At 41.5% G+C, this 16,171-nt stretch overlaps 3 protein-coding genes across 6 annotated transcripts; 2 read left to right on the plus strand and 1 right to left on the minus strand.

Moving 5' to 3' along the window:
- Positions 1 to 261: 261 nt before the first annotated feature.
- Positions 262 to 7,732, minus strand: dennd11 (DENN domain containing 11). Its single transcript, XM_058645994.1, has 9 exons — positions 7,354 to 7,732; positions 5,875 to 5,974; positions 5,614 to 5,772; positions 4,729 to 4,882; positions 4,500 to 4,638; positions 4,237 to 4,368; positions 3,131 to 3,281; positions 2,943 to 3,011; positions 262 to 2,825 (listed from the first exon to the last, which is right to left on the minus strand). The coding sequence occupies exons 1-9, from the start codon at positions 7,730 to 7,732 to the stop codon at positions 2,630 to 2,632; spliced, it is 1,479 nt and encodes a 492-aa protein (XP_058501977.1). The 3' UTR covers positions 262 to 2,629.
- Positions 7,625 to 12,924, plus strand: wee2 (WEE2 oocyte meiosis inhibiting kinase). Of its 3 annotated transcripts, none has more exons than XM_058645993.1 (12): positions 7,625 to 7,764; positions 9,070 to 9,369; positions 9,454 to 9,662; positions 9,944 to 10,001; positions 10,336 to 10,505; positions 10,600 to 10,721; positions 10,812 to 10,961; positions 11,078 to 11,182; positions 11,265 to 11,350; positions 11,503 to 11,673; positions 11,804 to 11,952; positions 12,426 to 12,924. In XM_058645993.1, exons 2-12 carry the CDS (start codon positions 9,079 to 9,081, stop codon positions 12,577 to 12,579), a joined length of 1,665 nt encoding a protein of 554 aa, XP_058501976.1. In that variant the 5' UTR covers positions 7,625 to 7,764; positions 9,070 to 9,078; the 3' UTR covers positions 12,580 to 12,924. The 3 variants fall into 3 exon arrangements, with proteins under 3 accessions (XP_058501976.1, XP_058501974.1, XP_058501975.1); XM_058645991.1 differs by lacking the exon at positions 7,625 to 7,764 and adding an exon at positions 7,924 to 8,060; XM_058645992.1 differs by lacking the exon at positions 7,625 to 7,764 and adding an exon at positions 8,375 to 8,614.
- Positions 12,925 to 13,533: 609 nt separating this feature from the next.
- bida (BH3 interacting domain death agonist) lies at positions 13,534 to 15,672 on the plus strand. Of its 2 annotated transcripts, none has more exons than XM_058646118.1 (4): positions 13,534 to 13,697; positions 13,998 to 14,264; positions 14,892 to 15,025; positions 15,343 to 15,672. In XM_058646118.1, exons 2-4 carry the CDS (start codon positions 14,015 to 14,017, stop codon positions 15,535 to 15,537), a joined length of 579 nt encoding a protein of 192 aa, XP_058502101.1. In that variant the 5' UTR covers positions 13,534 to 13,697; positions 13,998 to 14,014; the 3' UTR covers positions 15,538 to 15,672. The 2 variants fall into 2 exon arrangements, with proteins under 2 accessions (XP_058502101.1, XP_058502100.1); XM_058646117.1 differs by having other exon boundaries at positions 13,538 to 13,697; positions 15,340 to 15,672.
- The last annotated feature ends 499 nt before the right edge of the window (positions 15,673 to 16,171 follow it).

Here is a 16,171-nt window from a genome sequence, read left to right on the forward strand (position 1 = left end):
CATATTCAACTGAGTCATTTATTTTAGCTGTAGTTCCCTCTGGCTTAGCAAGAGCTCAAAAGTCTCAACACAAGTGTAAGTGACCAAAGTGTTTTTTTAACACTGTTTTGAGGGAAATAACTCAGATTGTTGATAAAGTGCCATAGAAAATGCTGCATATCTTGCAGAAAACTATCATTGTGTGTGTCTGTGGAGATAAATGTATACAAAAGTAGTAATACCCCCTGGAATGGTCAAAACATAACATACTTCTGCAAAGAATTAATAGCAGATAACAGTATTTATTGTTTTACAAAGGCAGTACAGTGAAGTAAGCAGTTGCTCATGCTAATGAGTTCATGTGTACATTACTGACATCTCTTACAGTGTTTCACATTAGTAAAGGTGAAAAGTTAGGTGTTATTTCTAAATACGTTACAGTCGAGAAGGAAACGGGTACACTATTTGGATGTGCTGCTGTATGTGTGCAATACTTTTGCTGTCTGTGACAATCAGTGGAGTGACACGCAGTACAAACGATTCCGTCGTCGCGGACGCCGATAAACATCTGTGAAGGACTTCACAAAGAAGGCATTTTATACAGTGCTGTGTGAGTGTGTACATTCCCCTTTACATCTAACATACACCTGTAAAGTAAATGCTGTCAGGGGCAAGAAAACATGTCTTATGACAAGCAAACAGAGGATAAGGTCACCCAGCAGTGCTTAAGCTTAATCTTTGAGCAAATATTGCTGACGAACATACAGTTATTGAGTCAGTCACTTTAGATTAGAGAAAGTCACATTTCTTTAAGGACCCGTTTAAAATGAGAAAACCTAAGTGACATTTTTCGTCCAAATACACAAACACTTTGTCCCTCTTGATATTCTTAAACTTCAACATGTGGACAAGGCCCTCGAAGGAGCAGTGTTGGAAAGTGTCGCAAACATAATTACAATCAGCTTAATGTGTGTTTGTACATACAAGGATTTTACTCCGGTTTCCAGTGGCTCTAAATATACTTTTACACAAGACACAGTACCAACAGCATAGTCCAGGACAAAGGTAATTAAAGATATGTTTCTGATAATAAAAAAAAATGAGAATCACTACTTTTAATTCATACAAGGCGAATTTCAGCCTTGGGTTCCAATATGGAACAAATGATCACTTTGATAGGCAACGTGATGGATGATCTGAAGCAGTCTGCCAGGAGTCATTTAAAGACACTGTCTCTTGAGCTGAATTCATTGAAAGGGACTGTGACGAAAAGGATAGAAGGCCTCTGCTAAAACAGACGGGCGCGGGGGGGCCTTTTTGTCCGGCTCAGCCTTCAATGTGACGTTACCAGACCTCCAACAACACAAAAAGGCCTTTGTCACGGACACAGAAAAGTGGAGACACTGTCTTTGAAGCCGACCATTGAGTAAACTACAAACCGCTCCATCAAGGACTCCCCATTCACCATTATCTCCTGCTGATGATTCAAACTCTGTACACAGAAAAAACCTGTATACCCTATTGCAACAACCCACACATATGCACACAAACCCCGCTCCACTCTACAATCACTTGCTGGCTCAAACTTTGTCATAGACATATCAGTAATAAAAAAAAAAAAAAAAAACAACAACACTATAATTAGCATGATCATTATATGCATCAGGAAAAAGTCCCATGGTGGACATGGTGCAGCATTCAGGATAAGTAGTTTAACAATTTAAGACATATAACGAGACAAAAGCATTTCCAGTATATTCCCCTTCTCCGTTTGATCAAATGGAGACACCGTCACATCCACCTCATGTTGACGGTGCCTAAAAAGTGAAGTCATTACAAACAGCTTGTCCTTTTCGAATAATCAACCCTACCCTTTTATCAAAAGAGAATATCACACTCGACATTTTTGTTTCAACTCACCGTTCACTGTCAGTCGAAATAAGCAGACGACTGTGAGGCTAAATATACATCAAAAGGTGGATACTTTAGCCGACACAGACTCGTGCTACTTTTTCCGGAAGGCAAATTAATGAATCAAAAAGTTTCCAGTAGTAGCTTTATACTATAGCAAGACACCTATGTATGGTATTACAGCAGAAGTTGTCTCACACACCTATAGAGGCTACAATTTCCAATTAAAGAGATCAATCAATTTCCACTACAGGATTGTGAAGGTTTCACCTTCTTTCTTCGCCGGGATGAGACTATTGGAGAATGACTAATCACCCTGCTATTACCATGCCTGATCAAAAAATATTTTAAGTTTCAATCCAGTGCTTGAACTCTAGCCACTTCAGGAGGAATCTAAGACAGACAAGCACACACACAAACTCCGGTATGGACCGATGTAAGACATGAATGGCTAAAAGGACTTGCAGCTGTCAAGCAGCCACTGTCTGTCTGACAGAAGATCATTAGCCACGGTAGACACTGGGTAATGTTGAGTGCCTTCATTACCCACACAGGTTGGAAACAGGTCTCGTCTACAGGTCAGAAGAGACGCACACAGAAGGGAGACACACAGCCAGGAGGAGACAGCAGGCAACAGATGAAGCCCCAGGGTGGAGGCAGTGTCTTCAGTGTCTTGGTGGAGTGCGTTCGTGGGCCTTGAAGGCACAGATAATCCAGTGAGGTCCTCACTTTCCAAGACTCAGGTGCAACAGAGGTTGTCTATGACCAGGGTAATGTCAAAACCGTACACCTCCAGCAGGTCAACCAGGAAGGAGCGGTCGCCCTGGGGATCCAGCCCCATGGCTCTCACATGCTCAGCGGTCAGGGTGGGGTCAGTGCTCCCTGCGACCTCAGACAGTGTCTGGAAGATGCGGTTATTCAGCTCCATGAAGAACCTGGGACAGGGATAAAGTATAAAATAGTATGACTCTCCTTAAAATGCAGGTGTACGTGGTGGTTTTGGCTCACGTGCAGTGACAGCTACAGTAGATAAACACCTGCCAAGGACTCACAGAATAAAAAGATCCTCTTCACTTGACGTGCAGTCTCCATCCACCTCCTGATTGTACAGCAACGTTTGCCTGGAAACAGTTACAGTCTAGGTATTGTCTTTGCAAGTTTGAATGTTTTAACTAACACCAGATTCATTTCATTTCAAGTTACAGTTCATTTCATTTACTGCTGGGTTTTGTAACTGTACCTTTGTTCACTCAGTTTCCTGTACTTCTCCTTATCTGCTGCATTCAGACGTAGCAGTGACTGCAAATGGCTTCTGTGTGTTTTCACATTCTGGTTATCGATGTAGACATCGTACAGCTCCTTCTTCTCCTCGAAGATCTTCTCTGTGGTACCTTCAAATGCAGATTAGAAAGAAATATGCTCAAATATCATATTATATACATATTAAATAAAAGCAGTGAAATTAAAAGGCGACGTACGTAAGAAATGTATTAAATTAAGACACAAAATGACCACGCTGTGTCATCGGAGATTGAGGAAGTGTGTAAATACACCATTAAATGTGTTGTTTTAGCAATGCTAAAATGACCATATAGTATAAATAACTAGGGACGGGAATTGGATATCAGACATATAAAACTGTAAAAATCCGATAAAAATCTTAATATCACATGCTTCACTAAGCACAGAAGCATTTTAGAGTCATGTTTGGGCTGTTTATTTCCCTCTTTTTTGGGAGAACAACATTTGTTACACAGTTGGAGAATGATGTCTTTGAAATGACTCGGCACAAAGGTGTTGTTAACAGCTTCATACGTTCATTAATGGTCTAAAATTACTGTATCGGACTGATATCGGTATCAGAAGATACTCAAATTTGTGATATCGGTATCGGACACAAAAAAGTGGTATTGTCCCATCCCTATAAATAACCCTTAATCACTCTATTGGAAAAAATGTATGCAGTTCTGCAATTTACATTTTTTTTTCTTCTATAGGTTGAAGTGTCAAGTATTTACTGTGACTTGAATTGTGTGTCCTCATACTGTGTCCTCACATGAATTATTACTTTCACTTTTAATCTCCACCCGTTTCCCGACATGCTAAAATTCGGTTCAATATTTGCAAAATAAAATAGACAGAGGGACATTTATGAGTGTGTGTGCATAACACAGTGTAACGCCGCGTAAAAGTGCGGTCTAATTTCGGTATTTTGGAAAATCTTGCAACCAAACTCATGCAATGTCTTTAGCTGGGATTACAGTAGCCATTTTAAATGCCAACGCTGACTGTTGCACACATCCTACATATATCACCTTCAACTATTACCAGTTAAACTTCACTCACAGGCCACATATGACATCTCTGTTTCCAGGGCAGGGATGTCGGCTACATTGATGTAGAAGAAAGGCCGCAGTTCAGGAACAGAGACACCGATTCCTGGCAGAGACACGTTGGCCAGACAGCAACAGCAATACACTAAAGAAAGCACAAAATGCATACGGAATGAAAAATCACCAGGGAGATGCAAAGAAAACAAAGCTACGTGCAGCTACCAATCAGAGACTGTGTTTTGTGTGCGTGTGCAAGGCTGTGTTTAAGCTCCTCACCCCTATAGCAGACCACACCTACAGGTGGAGGGGAGAAGATGAGGATACGTTTCCTCAGCAAGGCAAACTTCCACAGCACCAAGATCTGCTCGCCGAAAAACTGGATGAACTGAGACATGCAGCCAGCCGGGTGGGTGATCTGCAGGGAGCAAACGGTGACATGCAGTCAATTAAAAATGGGGCACTGGAGACTGAGACAACATGCAATAACACAGGTGTGATTTCAGACCTTCATTTCTGGGTGCATGCAGCGGTTGATGGTGGTAACACTCCAGGTTGGACAAGCAGTGACCAGGCCATTTCCTGAAGGTGGAAGGACAGCCTTCTTATCCTCGTAGAAGGCCTCGAGTGGAGAATACTGACCCGGACACTGCAACTGGTGCCTGTAAGACAAGAAGAGGAGGACATTTTCATAATCATTAAGTAATCGGGTGTTTGGTTCCATTTTGAGGCTTCTTTATATTCATCATGTGTCAGCATTGCTCTGCTTTTCTCCCAGCTCAGGCTGAGTTGAAGAGACTTGCGTGTCACACAGAAAACATTAAAAACTGTGCGTTGGGTCTCGGATGTTATTCATCTCATCTATTATGCAAGATTACAGATGGCACTTGGTTAGTGTTCAATCATCCCTTGTTCTGAAATGAATCGTGGGATCATCTGGTTGGCACGGTGAATGTACAGCCACAGTAACCACACATTAAACGTAGGCTGGATAATGAAATGATACGAGTTCAGATCCACTTTTATTAGGTGGTAACCTCAGTATTTTGTAACATGAAATGGTGGCTTTGTTGGTGTGAATTAATAGACAGTCAATGATGATAAAAGCTTCCGTGTGTAGAGTTTGTGATGAGAAAAGACCCCGTCAAGGTCTGCTCCACGTTCGTGCTTAGCCTTCGTTCAAAACCTGCCTGTACATGGGCTCCAGTGATGGGAGCTGTAACTGGGACTCAGGGTTTATGTATAATAGATGAGAACATCTGAACAAAGACGCACAGGCAGGAGGCAGGCATATGCAGAGAAAACTTGGAGATAGCATTGAGTAAAACTACAAAAAAAAAAAGTTACATAGCTACCAAATCATGAAAGCACAAGACTGAACTAGCTATCTCACCTGACTTGATTCTCCAGGAAGTGCATGTAGCGGTAAAGCAGAGTGTAGGACGGAGACAGAATTCCCACCGACTTCATCCTCGCTCCTCTCTCCAGTTCACTCTCCACGGGCATGTTAGCGAAACAAGCCAGCCCGAAGTAACAGCCCTTTCGGAAATATCTAAACAAAAGGCCAAACAGAGAGCAGGAGTGGGTGAGTGACTGACTGTGGCAGACAACAGGCGGAGCCAATTCCAAGTGATTTCACAGTGTTTGCACATACATAAAGTCACTGGTGATCCGATGGGAGCCGCTGGCCATTGACTTGAATTCAACTCCCTCTAGGTTGATGTCATGAGGCAGGCACCACTCTACCATGTTCCCTGTTGTGCACAGAACACACACACACACACACAAACACACAAACACACACACACGTCATGAGGTTATTTCCCACACTTAACTTTCATTCCTACTACTTCCTCAAAAGCCTGTTTCGTTGTGAGCGATCATGGGACAGAGAAAGTGGTGACTCAGCTACTGTAACTTAACACTGTCCTCTTCTCCCATGTGAAGCTGAAACACTGTGACAACCTGCCGTTCTGCTCTGTTGCTTTATATGTGGACTGTTTTTAGGCAAATGACACATTTGCATACAATACAAGAAACGGGAAGTTTAACTTTTTTTGTCGGGGTTATTACTCCATTAAAGTTACAGTTATTTCATCAGCATGGACTGTTTGACTTTTTGTCTTTTTTTTTTGTCTTTTCATCATAAACTTCTGATGACCCCAGCTGACAACTGTATACCCTTTAACTGTTGTATGTATGTATGTATGTAATATAATGCACTGATCAACAATGTGAATTTTAATTGTTATTATCATTAAGCACAGGTTGTAGAGACCAACGCCAATGTGAGCAGAATGTGAACATGTGGACATTTTTAACCAAACACACTGAAATCTGTTTACTTTCCCTGTTGGCATGAAACTAATTGTTTTTCTTAATGCGTTGCAGATTGGAAACATAATTTTGAGTGAAGAATGAAGAAAAATCATAAAGAAAATCCAAGGTCCTGAAATGACAGGAAATGCACAGGCTCCCCCTAGTGACACTTGAAAACAAATCACTAGGACTGTATTTTGGTGACCAAGAGAGACATTTTATATGAAATATCACCAATTTTCCCCATTCACAATTAAACCAGATGATGAAAAATCCTCTACAACATCAATTCTTATGAGACGGTTTTATGGCGTTGTGCAGTAAAATCGTCCCATCCTTTGGAGGATGAGATGTGTAGTGACAATAATATGTCATGGGATAATAACAATACGTCTTATTGCAGAGACCAAACCCAGCAAACCACCAGTGGAACTAAAAATCAGCACCAAATGTGAATATCTTTTAATCCAGGTTTAAAAAAAACACTGCTTTTCTATGCTTATGATTGCTTATAAAGCGAATTTTAATCTTCTACACTTTACATTGTTAAGTTCTTAAGTAATGTGTTGTTTTCGCTCCATTTATAGTCAAACTTTTTTGTTTTCTTTCGTTCTTTTTATTACCCTCTTTTACTTATGTGAATTGGGTTTTGTTCAAACTCAAATTTTATTTTTATGTAACGCACATTGAGTTGCCCTTGTGTATGAGCTGTGCTGTACAAATAAAGCTGCCTTGCCTTAACAATAAATCATGCGATTAAAGAATGTTCGAAAATGTCAGTAAGTCTAAAGGATCACAGGATCTGTTCACTCACCTGATCTGGTATCAAAGGTAACGACAAACACGGCCACTATCTGATCCTTTTCCTCCCACTGATCTCTCATTGAGAGGCCGGGGAAAGGAACATGACGAGCTGTACCAAGAGCCTCGGGTCGAGCCAACGTCTGCCCACGGAGCTCTGTCCGCGGAGGGACCGGGCTTCCGTCCCCGCTGACAACAACAGCTGTCACACTGCTAGCCGGGCTGCAGGTGGAGACTGCAGTACCAGCCACGGTCCCCACTGTCTGCGAACTTTTCTCCGCCGGAGCGTCTTCCTCCCGCGGCTGTGACGGCGTCGGGCCCGCCTGGTTAGGGTCTGGCGGTGGGATCTCCTCCCAGTCCAACAGTGGAGCTCGATCAGACTGCTCCACCATGACGCTGCCGCCTCCGAGAACACAGAAGCGGGGTAAAGAACAGAGAGAGTCCGAAGTCTGGTTGAACTTACCCAGCAGACTAAACACCCCGCTGCTGCTGGATCATGGTTTCCTGCTGCTGCTGCTCCTCGCTGCTTGTTTTCTGTGGATCTGTAAGCGTGTCACATCCACGGAGGAGCCGTTTTTCCTCCTCCTGTCCCACTGTTTTGATGACGTCGATGACTTCCGCCCACGTGTCTATATAGCACTATTTCATACAGTGACCCAATTTTGATTAGGAGCTGATTTATTGTTGCTCGTTCGTAGTTATTATAACATTTAGATTGAGGTACGGAGCTTGTTTTAAATCTTTTTTTTTTTTTACAAAACTTACTTAAATTAATTTCAAATCAGCTCACTTTATTTGTAGACAGTAGATCAATTGATTCTGCAGTTTTAAAAGGGCATATCATTTATAGATAAAGATCCTTGGACAAACGTATTGCAGACACAGCACAGACATAAAAAAGGCAAAAAGCACATAAACTAAAAGCATTAAATAGCAGTAAAAATAGTAATATAAAACTGATCAGCATTTAAAATGTACAATAAACAACCCAGTGGATCAATTGTATAATGAATATTTGTATGCCATATAAGTAAAAAAGTTCAATATAACTTGTTGAACTGCGTGTAATGCTAAAAGATTGCATTGTCATTATTAATAAAATGATAAATACAATTAACAGTCATGTTTAAGTCAGGTGTGTTGTTCGGGGAAGAATTCAGCCAATCAGAGAGCGCGATGTGTTGAACCGGGGCGACAGAGTTTATTTAAACAGGAAGTTATTTACATACAGGGCGCGAAATTGTGAGCGTGCTGATGCGTGAGGCGACTTGTCAGTGAGTATACATGATAAACACACTCTGTTACTCAAAGTCACGTCACACATTCGTGTGCATCTATGGCCACTGTCTGAAACATATTAAACGTTCCGACGAAAATGACAGTAACTGCATTTGCTGCGTTTTTCAGTTTTTCCAGCAACAGACAATGATTCATTTCAGTAAATGCCATTGATTTGTCAATTAAATTAATATGATTATTTCTGCTAGTGGAAGTCAACAAATGAGTTAATAATAGTGAGGTAGTTGTTTCATACTAGCTACACTGTGTGTAGGCCTAATGGTTTGTCACAGAGATTTCCTCTCATCTGTGTTGTCTTTATAAATGTTGGTCTTATAACATAACTTTACATCACAAGTAAAACTTACGACATTGTGGTGGTGGTGTATTTGCTCTGTAAGCCCAGTCAAAGGAATTAAGCGTGTTGATTTAAACCTTTGACGAAATACAGGCCCCAAGCATGGCGATGTTTGATGAGATCAGCCAGCACCTGGACTTCTCTAGCTATGGAGAGGAGGGAAGCAGCAGCAGCAGCAGTGAGGCCAGCTCTGATGACTGCACCTCCAGAGTACAAAGTCCCAGGATCTTAAGTCCACGGATCCTAAGTCCCAGATCTGCGTGCAGGACCCCGAGGGTGCAGCGCCACCGTAGCAAAAGCATCACCATGTCCTCCCCTTCACAATGCACCAGTCCCATACCTAATGCGTTCTGGAATAAACTGAGACTGTGTGACTCTCCCAGTACACCCAAGGTGGGCAATCGTTTACCCAAATTGTCCATTATTCCCCCTTGTGGTTTGGAGCTGACTCAGTTTTTCTTTTACTGCCCTCTGTAGAGTCTGCTCTCAAAGTCGTCCCACCCTTGTTCCACCTCTAAGATGAGTTGCAAGCGGAGAAGTCTGCACCGTGCTTCAACTGTGGCAAACCGATTCCAAGCACCTTCTGTCAACGTGAATCCTTTCACCCCTGACACAGTGCGCAGGAATAGTGAGCAGCAGTGGAGGAACAGCGGCGGGAGTGATGACGATGAAGAATATGGACGCAGGTAACTTGGTGATATTGCCGATATCTGTGTTTCTTAGCATTCAAGTTGGTTTCCTGGTGTTTGGAAACTTGTTTGGGACACCAAATGTCGAATTTAGGACAACATTACAGTGACATAAGTGTATTTGTATTATGGTGTAGGTGTCACATTGAAACCTATTTTTAAACAGCTTGAAATAGACTTCAGTTCTACATCTTTGTTTTTATTGTCCAACACTCAATTTCAAATCCCTTCCCATTGGAGATATGCTCACGGATAATAACTTTGAATGTATCTTTCAGGATGAAACACAGTCTGACATCATCTGAGGAGGATGATGAGGCCTTTCTCCCACGTAAGGTACAGCTATTTATATCCATGCTTTCTGGTGAACGTAACCCTCCCTCTCCGATGCCTCTGATCTGATTTCATCACCAGGCATTTGTCATCTTTAGCTGCCTCCTCACTGTATTGTCCAAAATTGCAACTTCCGGGATTTCTCTGAAGAATCTCCATCACGAGACACAAAGGGGCTGTCAGAACTGTCACACTTCCATCGTGGAAGCGCTGCCATATTTGGTCTCATCAAAGAAACTCTCTGGTCCCCGTGGCTGTTACAGCACTGTGACGTGTGTTCTTTCTTTGATAATGTCTTTGGTTTACCACAAGTCCTGTGCGTCTGTTTATCTGGCAGAAGCGAGCTGTCCAAGCCTTCATGCTGACACGCTATGAGAGTGAGTTTCTGGAGCTGGAGTGCATTGGCGTAGGCGAGTTTGGGGCAGTTTATAAGTGTGTGAAGAGGCTGGATGGCTGCTTGTATGCCATAAAACGCTCTCGCCGTCCCCTGGCAGGCTCTGCCAACGAGTGAGTCAGCAGCATGTCACTCTCTACCAGGCACACATCAGTCGAGGGAACCGAACAAGAATAATGCTGACCATTTTTTTTAATCTCCTGTCAGGCAGCTGGCGCTAAAGGAAGTGTATGCACATGCTGTTCTTGGGCACCACCCACATGTTGTTCGCTATTACTCAGCATGGGCAGAGGACGATCACATGATTATTCAGAATGAATATTGTGATGGTAAGTTTCACATTAACGTCAGTAGTTCACTGTAACAACAATGAACGGTGGTTTGATTATTGTTGTTTGTTTGTTTGTTTGCTGGGACAGGTGGAAGTCTCAGTGATGCCATTGTGAAGAAGCAGCAGGGGCAGTGTGAGTTGTTTTCAGTGGCAGAGCTGAAGGATCTGCTCTTACAAGTGTCCATGGGTCTAAAATACATCCACAGCTCAGGCCTGGTACACTTGGACATCAAACCAAGTACGTCTCGTAGAGTAGTTTTAACTCTTCATTTCTTATTTTGTTCTGTTAAACCTAACATTCCTTGTATGTTTTCTTTTATTCCCCCCCACACTGACCTGCTTTGAATTCTGTAGGTAATATTTTCATTTGCCAGCGTCCCTGCACGACTGTGGCAGGTGAGGGGGAGAGCGAAGATGAAGACGACGGCAGCACCTCTGTTGGAGTCGTTTACAAAATTGGTATTACGTTTGATCTTAAATACATTTCTACCTTTTAAATAGTTAGTTTTCTGTTAGTTGTGATTCCTGTTGTTTTCTGCAGGGGACCTGGGTCATGTGACCTCAAGCAGCAATCTTCAAGTTGAGGAAGGGGATAGTCGATTTCTGGCCAGTGAGGTCCTACATGAGGTAACTGTGTGATGTTTTATTCATTTAAAAAAATAAAAAAAAAGAAGAACCAGAGCAGATGGCAAAGTTCATAGATCCAGTTTTTTTTTTTGTTTTTTTTTTTTTGTCACATTTTTCCTAGCATCTTTGTAAACGGTCTCTCTGCTCCCCAGGATTACAGTCACCTTCCCAAGGCAGATATCTTTGCTCTTGGCCTTACGATGCTGCTGGCAGCTGGAGCTCCTCCTCTTCCACAAAATGGAGATGAGTGGCACAGCCTTAGAGAGGGGAAACTTCCCCAGCTGCCACAGGAGCTCCCAGCCTCCTTTAGAGGACTACTTCAGGTACATTTCAAGAGCTGCCACCTGTAATGTACATTTTCATCTAGTAACAAAATCACCTATAAATCCAATGCTTGCAGGCATACAGTTTATACTGTTATTTTACTGTTATATTTTGTTCTTTCTTTGTAAGCTGTTGTTGGATACAGACCCGAGAAAGCGACCATCTGCCAGAGAGCTTTGCAAGCACGCAGTCTTACGGAAGGAGAGGACTGGGAGGTTGGCTTCTCAGCTGCGCAGAGAGCTCAATGTAGAGAAGTTTAGGACAGCCATGCTTGAAAAGTAAGCTGCATCCACACTTTTGTCTCCATGCCGCAGTATTTCACGTTGTTAGGCATTAAAAATGTATTCTTTATTATATTATACTAGAAAGTGAAAAGTGTGATAACAAGTCCAGGACCATCTTTACTCATTTTTGCATATGAATAATTTCACAAGACCCCTAAATGGTGTGTTGCAGTAATTATGAAGCATGTTTACAGTCTTGATATCTCATTCAGTGATGCATTTTTAAATTAATGTGTAAGTATAAGCTGTATAAAGGGGCCATTTTATTTTTTATTTCCCTGAGGCTCTGAATGACATGAATATGACCAGCAGGTGGTGCAATTCCATATTTAATTAAAAAACAACTTGATGACACCTGTATAACTCCAAACTGTCTTATACTTTCAATGTAGTTTAAGCTTTTATGAAGTTATTACAATGATCATGTAACAGTTATAAATCTTAATGTTTTTATATCCCCACTGCAGAGAGCTCCAGGAGGCTCGTCAAGCAGCGTTGTCACCCAAACAGGGCCTCCCTCTCGGGCTGAAACCTGCTAAGATGGGGCCTCTGGCCAAATCAGGAAGGAGACTTGTTGGCAGGAACACAGCACGATCAATCACCTATGATTTCCATGGATAATTGTGACTGATGGTACAACGTGGGACCGATTTGTGTATGCCAGACTACTTCTGAAAATTACAACATGGTTTGTGGGGCTTCATAGGACTGATGTAACTGAAAGACTGGGGCAGCACTTGGTCTGAGGGATCATTTCAACATCTCGTCACTGCTGCAGAGCATTTCCTCTGACCACTCAAAGTTTTGTTTTCTTTTCTTTTTAATTGTAAATAAACATTTTAAGCATTTTATCAGGTGGGTTTATTTTCTAATTTGAATCTCTGCATGTCTTTTAACGTGTGTTGCTGTGTAATGGAAAAACCAAAGTACTTATATTAAAAAAAATAAATGCTGTTTGCCAAAGCAGGTACTTTCCAGCGCAGTGTTCTTTTTATCTACTGCTGCAGTGAACCGTGTACTGTGATTAGGGGTTAGACATTAAACTGTAATGTTCGTGATTATTATTTCAACTTGGATAATATTCATGCATAATTTGAAGTAATTCCAAGTTGTATATCAAACACATTTTACGTTCAGAACCTAGTTTCATGACGTAAACGGTGAAGCTGTAACTAGAGGTAAGTCCTGGGAATACCAGGCATTTGCATACAGTACACCGTAAATAAATACAGGAAGAAAATCTCTATATCATATCTTCTTCCATCAGACCCACTCTCTCTAGTGGTTTTTGTATTGTATAGGTTGTTTTATCATTATGTAGACTCGGACTTCATTAAAGTCTTGTGTATGAGATTTCTGACGGCTGTGAACGCGTCACGGTGCATCTATAAGGCTTACCCTCCATCTCAGACTGACAGACGAACCTCACACGAACCTCTCACGTACCTCACAAGTACCTCACAATCTGCGGTTGTTTAGCGGGTAAAGGTTGTTTTATCATTATGTAGACTCGGGATTCCCCACCATTAAAGTCTTGTGTATGAGATTTCCGACGACTGTGAACGCGTCACTGTGAACGCGTCACGGTGCATCTATAAGGCTTACCCTCCATCTCAGACGAAGCTCACAATCTGCGGTAGTTTAGCGGCTAATTTCTCGTTAATTTGTGGTGCATTACTTACCAGTATCTTTTGGTTCTATGGCGTGACGGACCTTCGTACAAGGCACAAGGAACTAATGTGAGTAATAAAAGAAAGATTTGTTTTGTTTGTTTTTATCCAACTTTTAACGTGAGTTCTTTGAAGCTAACGTGCGTGGGATGTCGACACCAACACGTTCGCGGTAGCTTATCTTGTTGTCTAGCTCTACCCCGTAAACTGTCAAGTGTCCGCTGTTGTTGCTGTCAATGTGAAGTTATGTGGATTTTCTTTTACTCTTTTCTTTGAAACACTTTTAGCGGTCTGGTATTTCATCACTTCTACAATGAGTGACCCAAACTGGTGACGTTCTTCATTGTTGTTGTTGTTGTTGTGTTAAAGGCCAAGTGTGTTAATCGATGGATGACCCGTGGAGTGTGACCAGTGAGCAGAGCACCGCTCTGGTCATTTTGGCCTTTCTTCAGTCGGACTGTAGAAACTGCGACTACAGGGATGAGCTCGTCTCTCTGGGTAAGGATTTCAATTACACCCGGGACATCAACTGCAATGGCCACTTCATGGACGACGGTGATCTAGAGACGGATGGTCACTTGCCCAGCTCAGTCTTTCAGAACGACATCCTGCCTGTAGTGGAGCTGCAACGGCCAAGTGAGTAACTGAAACTAACTGAGTCAAACTCGCTTCCCCAGATCAGCTGTTTGTTTATCCCAGTATATGGCTCATAGTTCTCGGTCTAAACCCCTATACATTCACCTTTCATTCTTTTGCTTGACGGATCCACCGTAAATAATCATGTACATTGTCTAAGATAATGCTGAAGTCTGAACTTAAACACACCTGTACAGCCTTAAGAGATCTGTTGAAGTTACTTATCCTTATGCCAAGGCTGCTTGGTTTCACACATCACCACCGAAATCCAATGATTTCTTCCTTGTACATGTACATTTTCTAGGTTAAAATCATTTTTATTTATTATTTTTAAGTTTGTTGCATTTTATCTTGTTTTTATTGCACCTTTTTAGATGAGGCATCTGTAGTTTCATTGTACCTGACGCATTTACTGGTTCTGTACAATGACAATAAAGGCTTTCGATTCTGTTCTAAATATGTACATAGATACATGTTTAGCCTTATAATGGTACTGCAGGAGTCAGCTATTTAATCACAGCTCTGGCTTTCGTGGGGTCTTTCCGGTCACAATAACACATTAGTGAAAGCAGGAAATAGTGACTACTTTTCTTGTTGCTAAGTATTGTATTGACCTTTTTCTTGTAGGAAACCATGAAGCTGCAGAAAGCCTTCATCAGGTTGCTGAAGAACTGAGAGAAATTGCAGCCCAGATTGAACACAACATTGTGGCTCAGGCTACAAGGAACCTGAGAGATAATATATCAACCTCCCCTACTGACGTGAGTGTGTTGTGAGAAATTATGAGCTGTTGATTACATAATATAATCATTTCAATAATTGTAATAACTTGTGGCATTAGCAAAGTAGTCTCCCATTTGTTAACCCAAATATTTGACACATTATCAATGTTAAGTCAAGTTTGTCCAGTTTCCACCAAAATCTAGTATAGCAACCTTGGTAATCCACTATGATAGTAACACCGTATCTTCTTTGAACTGTTGGTAATTAATAGTCTAAATAATAGCACCAAAACACTGTGAGGAATCTTGAGTGATTAATTTCAGACTGTGTTGTTATATGTTGGTATTTCCAGCAGTGGAAAAATCACCTCGAGGTGGAGGTGAAGCAGTTGATGAGGCAGGGCGTGGGACTGGAGCATCTACCACAAGAGAGAGTGTTAATAGCTCTCACTCTCACCCTGGTGAGGGGAGTGTGTGAGCAGGTCCCAGTGTTGTTGAGAAACCTCTTCAATGCTGCACGGCAGTACATCAACCCTATAATTGCCAGGTGACCTTTGGGCTGCAGGATGAAAGGGGAAAATAAAACTGTATCTTTTCTTTTTGTACTTGAAATTTATTTTTTGCATTCCATTATTTTGATGTATTTCCCCAATACCACTTAAATAAATATACAGTATTACTCCTGGGATTGTAGTTTTCTTTCAGTCTGAAAATGATAGTCCATTAATGTAATTGAAACATTTAAATTACACACTGAAGCATTAATAATACCACATCCATAATGGTTTGAACTGTTCTCAATTCAAATTATGTAGTGTAGTATAGTCAAGGTGCCGTTATCGGGGGCTTTTCAGTTCATGCTCCCATGCACTTTTATCAGTTTGCCTTTTAAAGCAAGCATCGTTGAAATTGACACAATTATGTAAAACTGAGAAATCCTTTGAAACCAAATGTTTCACAGATGTGTTTCAATGCCATGTTCAACAACCATACATACGTTTTCATGGCGTTAACTCACAATGACAATGTCACCTTGTGTATTATTTACACGACTATAAAACTAAGACGCATGACTTTGTAGCAAATGTTTGACAGAAAAACACAGGTGATCAAAATGTTCCTAATAAACTTTGTTTCTTTTTACTTTACACAATATTCTCTGTAAACAAATGGTTGGGAGCTGTT

This window comes from Solea solea, chromosome 12, assembly GCF_958295425.1.
Source record: "Solea solea chromosome 12, fSolSol10.1, whole genome shotgun sequence".
Lineage (NCBI taxonomy): Eukaryota > Metazoa > Chordata > Actinopteri > Pleuronectiformes > Soleidae > Solea > Solea solea.

What these genes read in the sequence shown, in the direction of transcription:
- bida (XM_058646117.1), top strand. Translation starts at nt 14,015, where the DNA reads ATGGATGACCCGTGGAGTGTGACCAGTGAGCAGAGCACCGCTCTGGTC. An exon ending in AGTGGAGCTGCAACGGCCAA is followed by an intron (nt 14,265 to 14,891) that starts GTGAGTAACTGA and finishes TTTTTCTTGTAG; the next exon opens with GAAACCATGAAGCTGCAGAA. An exon ending in TATCAACCTCCCCTACTGAC is followed by an intron (nt 15,026 to 15,339) that starts GTGAGTGTGTTG and finishes TGGTATTTCCAG; the next exon opens with CAGTGGAAAAATCACCTCGA.
- dennd11 (XM_058645994.1), bottom strand. Translation starts at nt 7,732, where the DNA reads ATGGTGGAGCAGTCTGATCGAGCTCCACTGTTGGACTGGGAGGAGATC. An exon ending in GCATGCACCCAGAAATGAAG is followed by an intron (nt 4,639 to 4,728) that starts GTCTGAAATCAC and finishes TGCTCCCTGCAG; the next exon opens with ATCACCCACCCGGCTGGCTG. An exon ending in AGAGATGTCATATGTGGCCT is followed by an intron (nt 3,282 to 4,236) that starts GTGAGTGAAGTT and finishes CTGCATTTGAAG; the next exon opens with GTACCACAGAGAAGATCTTC.
- wee2 (XM_058645993.1), top strand. Translation starts at nt 9,079, where the DNA reads ATGGCGATGTTTGATGAGATCAGCCAGCACCTGGACTTCTCTAGCTAT. An exon ending in GATGAAGAATATGGACGCAG is followed by an intron (nt 9,663 to 9,943) that starts GTAACTTGGTGA and finishes TGTATCTTTCAG; the next exon opens with GATGAAACACAGTCTGACAT. An exon ending in ACACTTGGACATCAAACCAA is followed by an intron (nt 10,962 to 11,077) that starts GTACGTCTCGTA and finishes TGAATTCTGTAG; the next exon opens with GTAATATTTTCATTTGCCAG.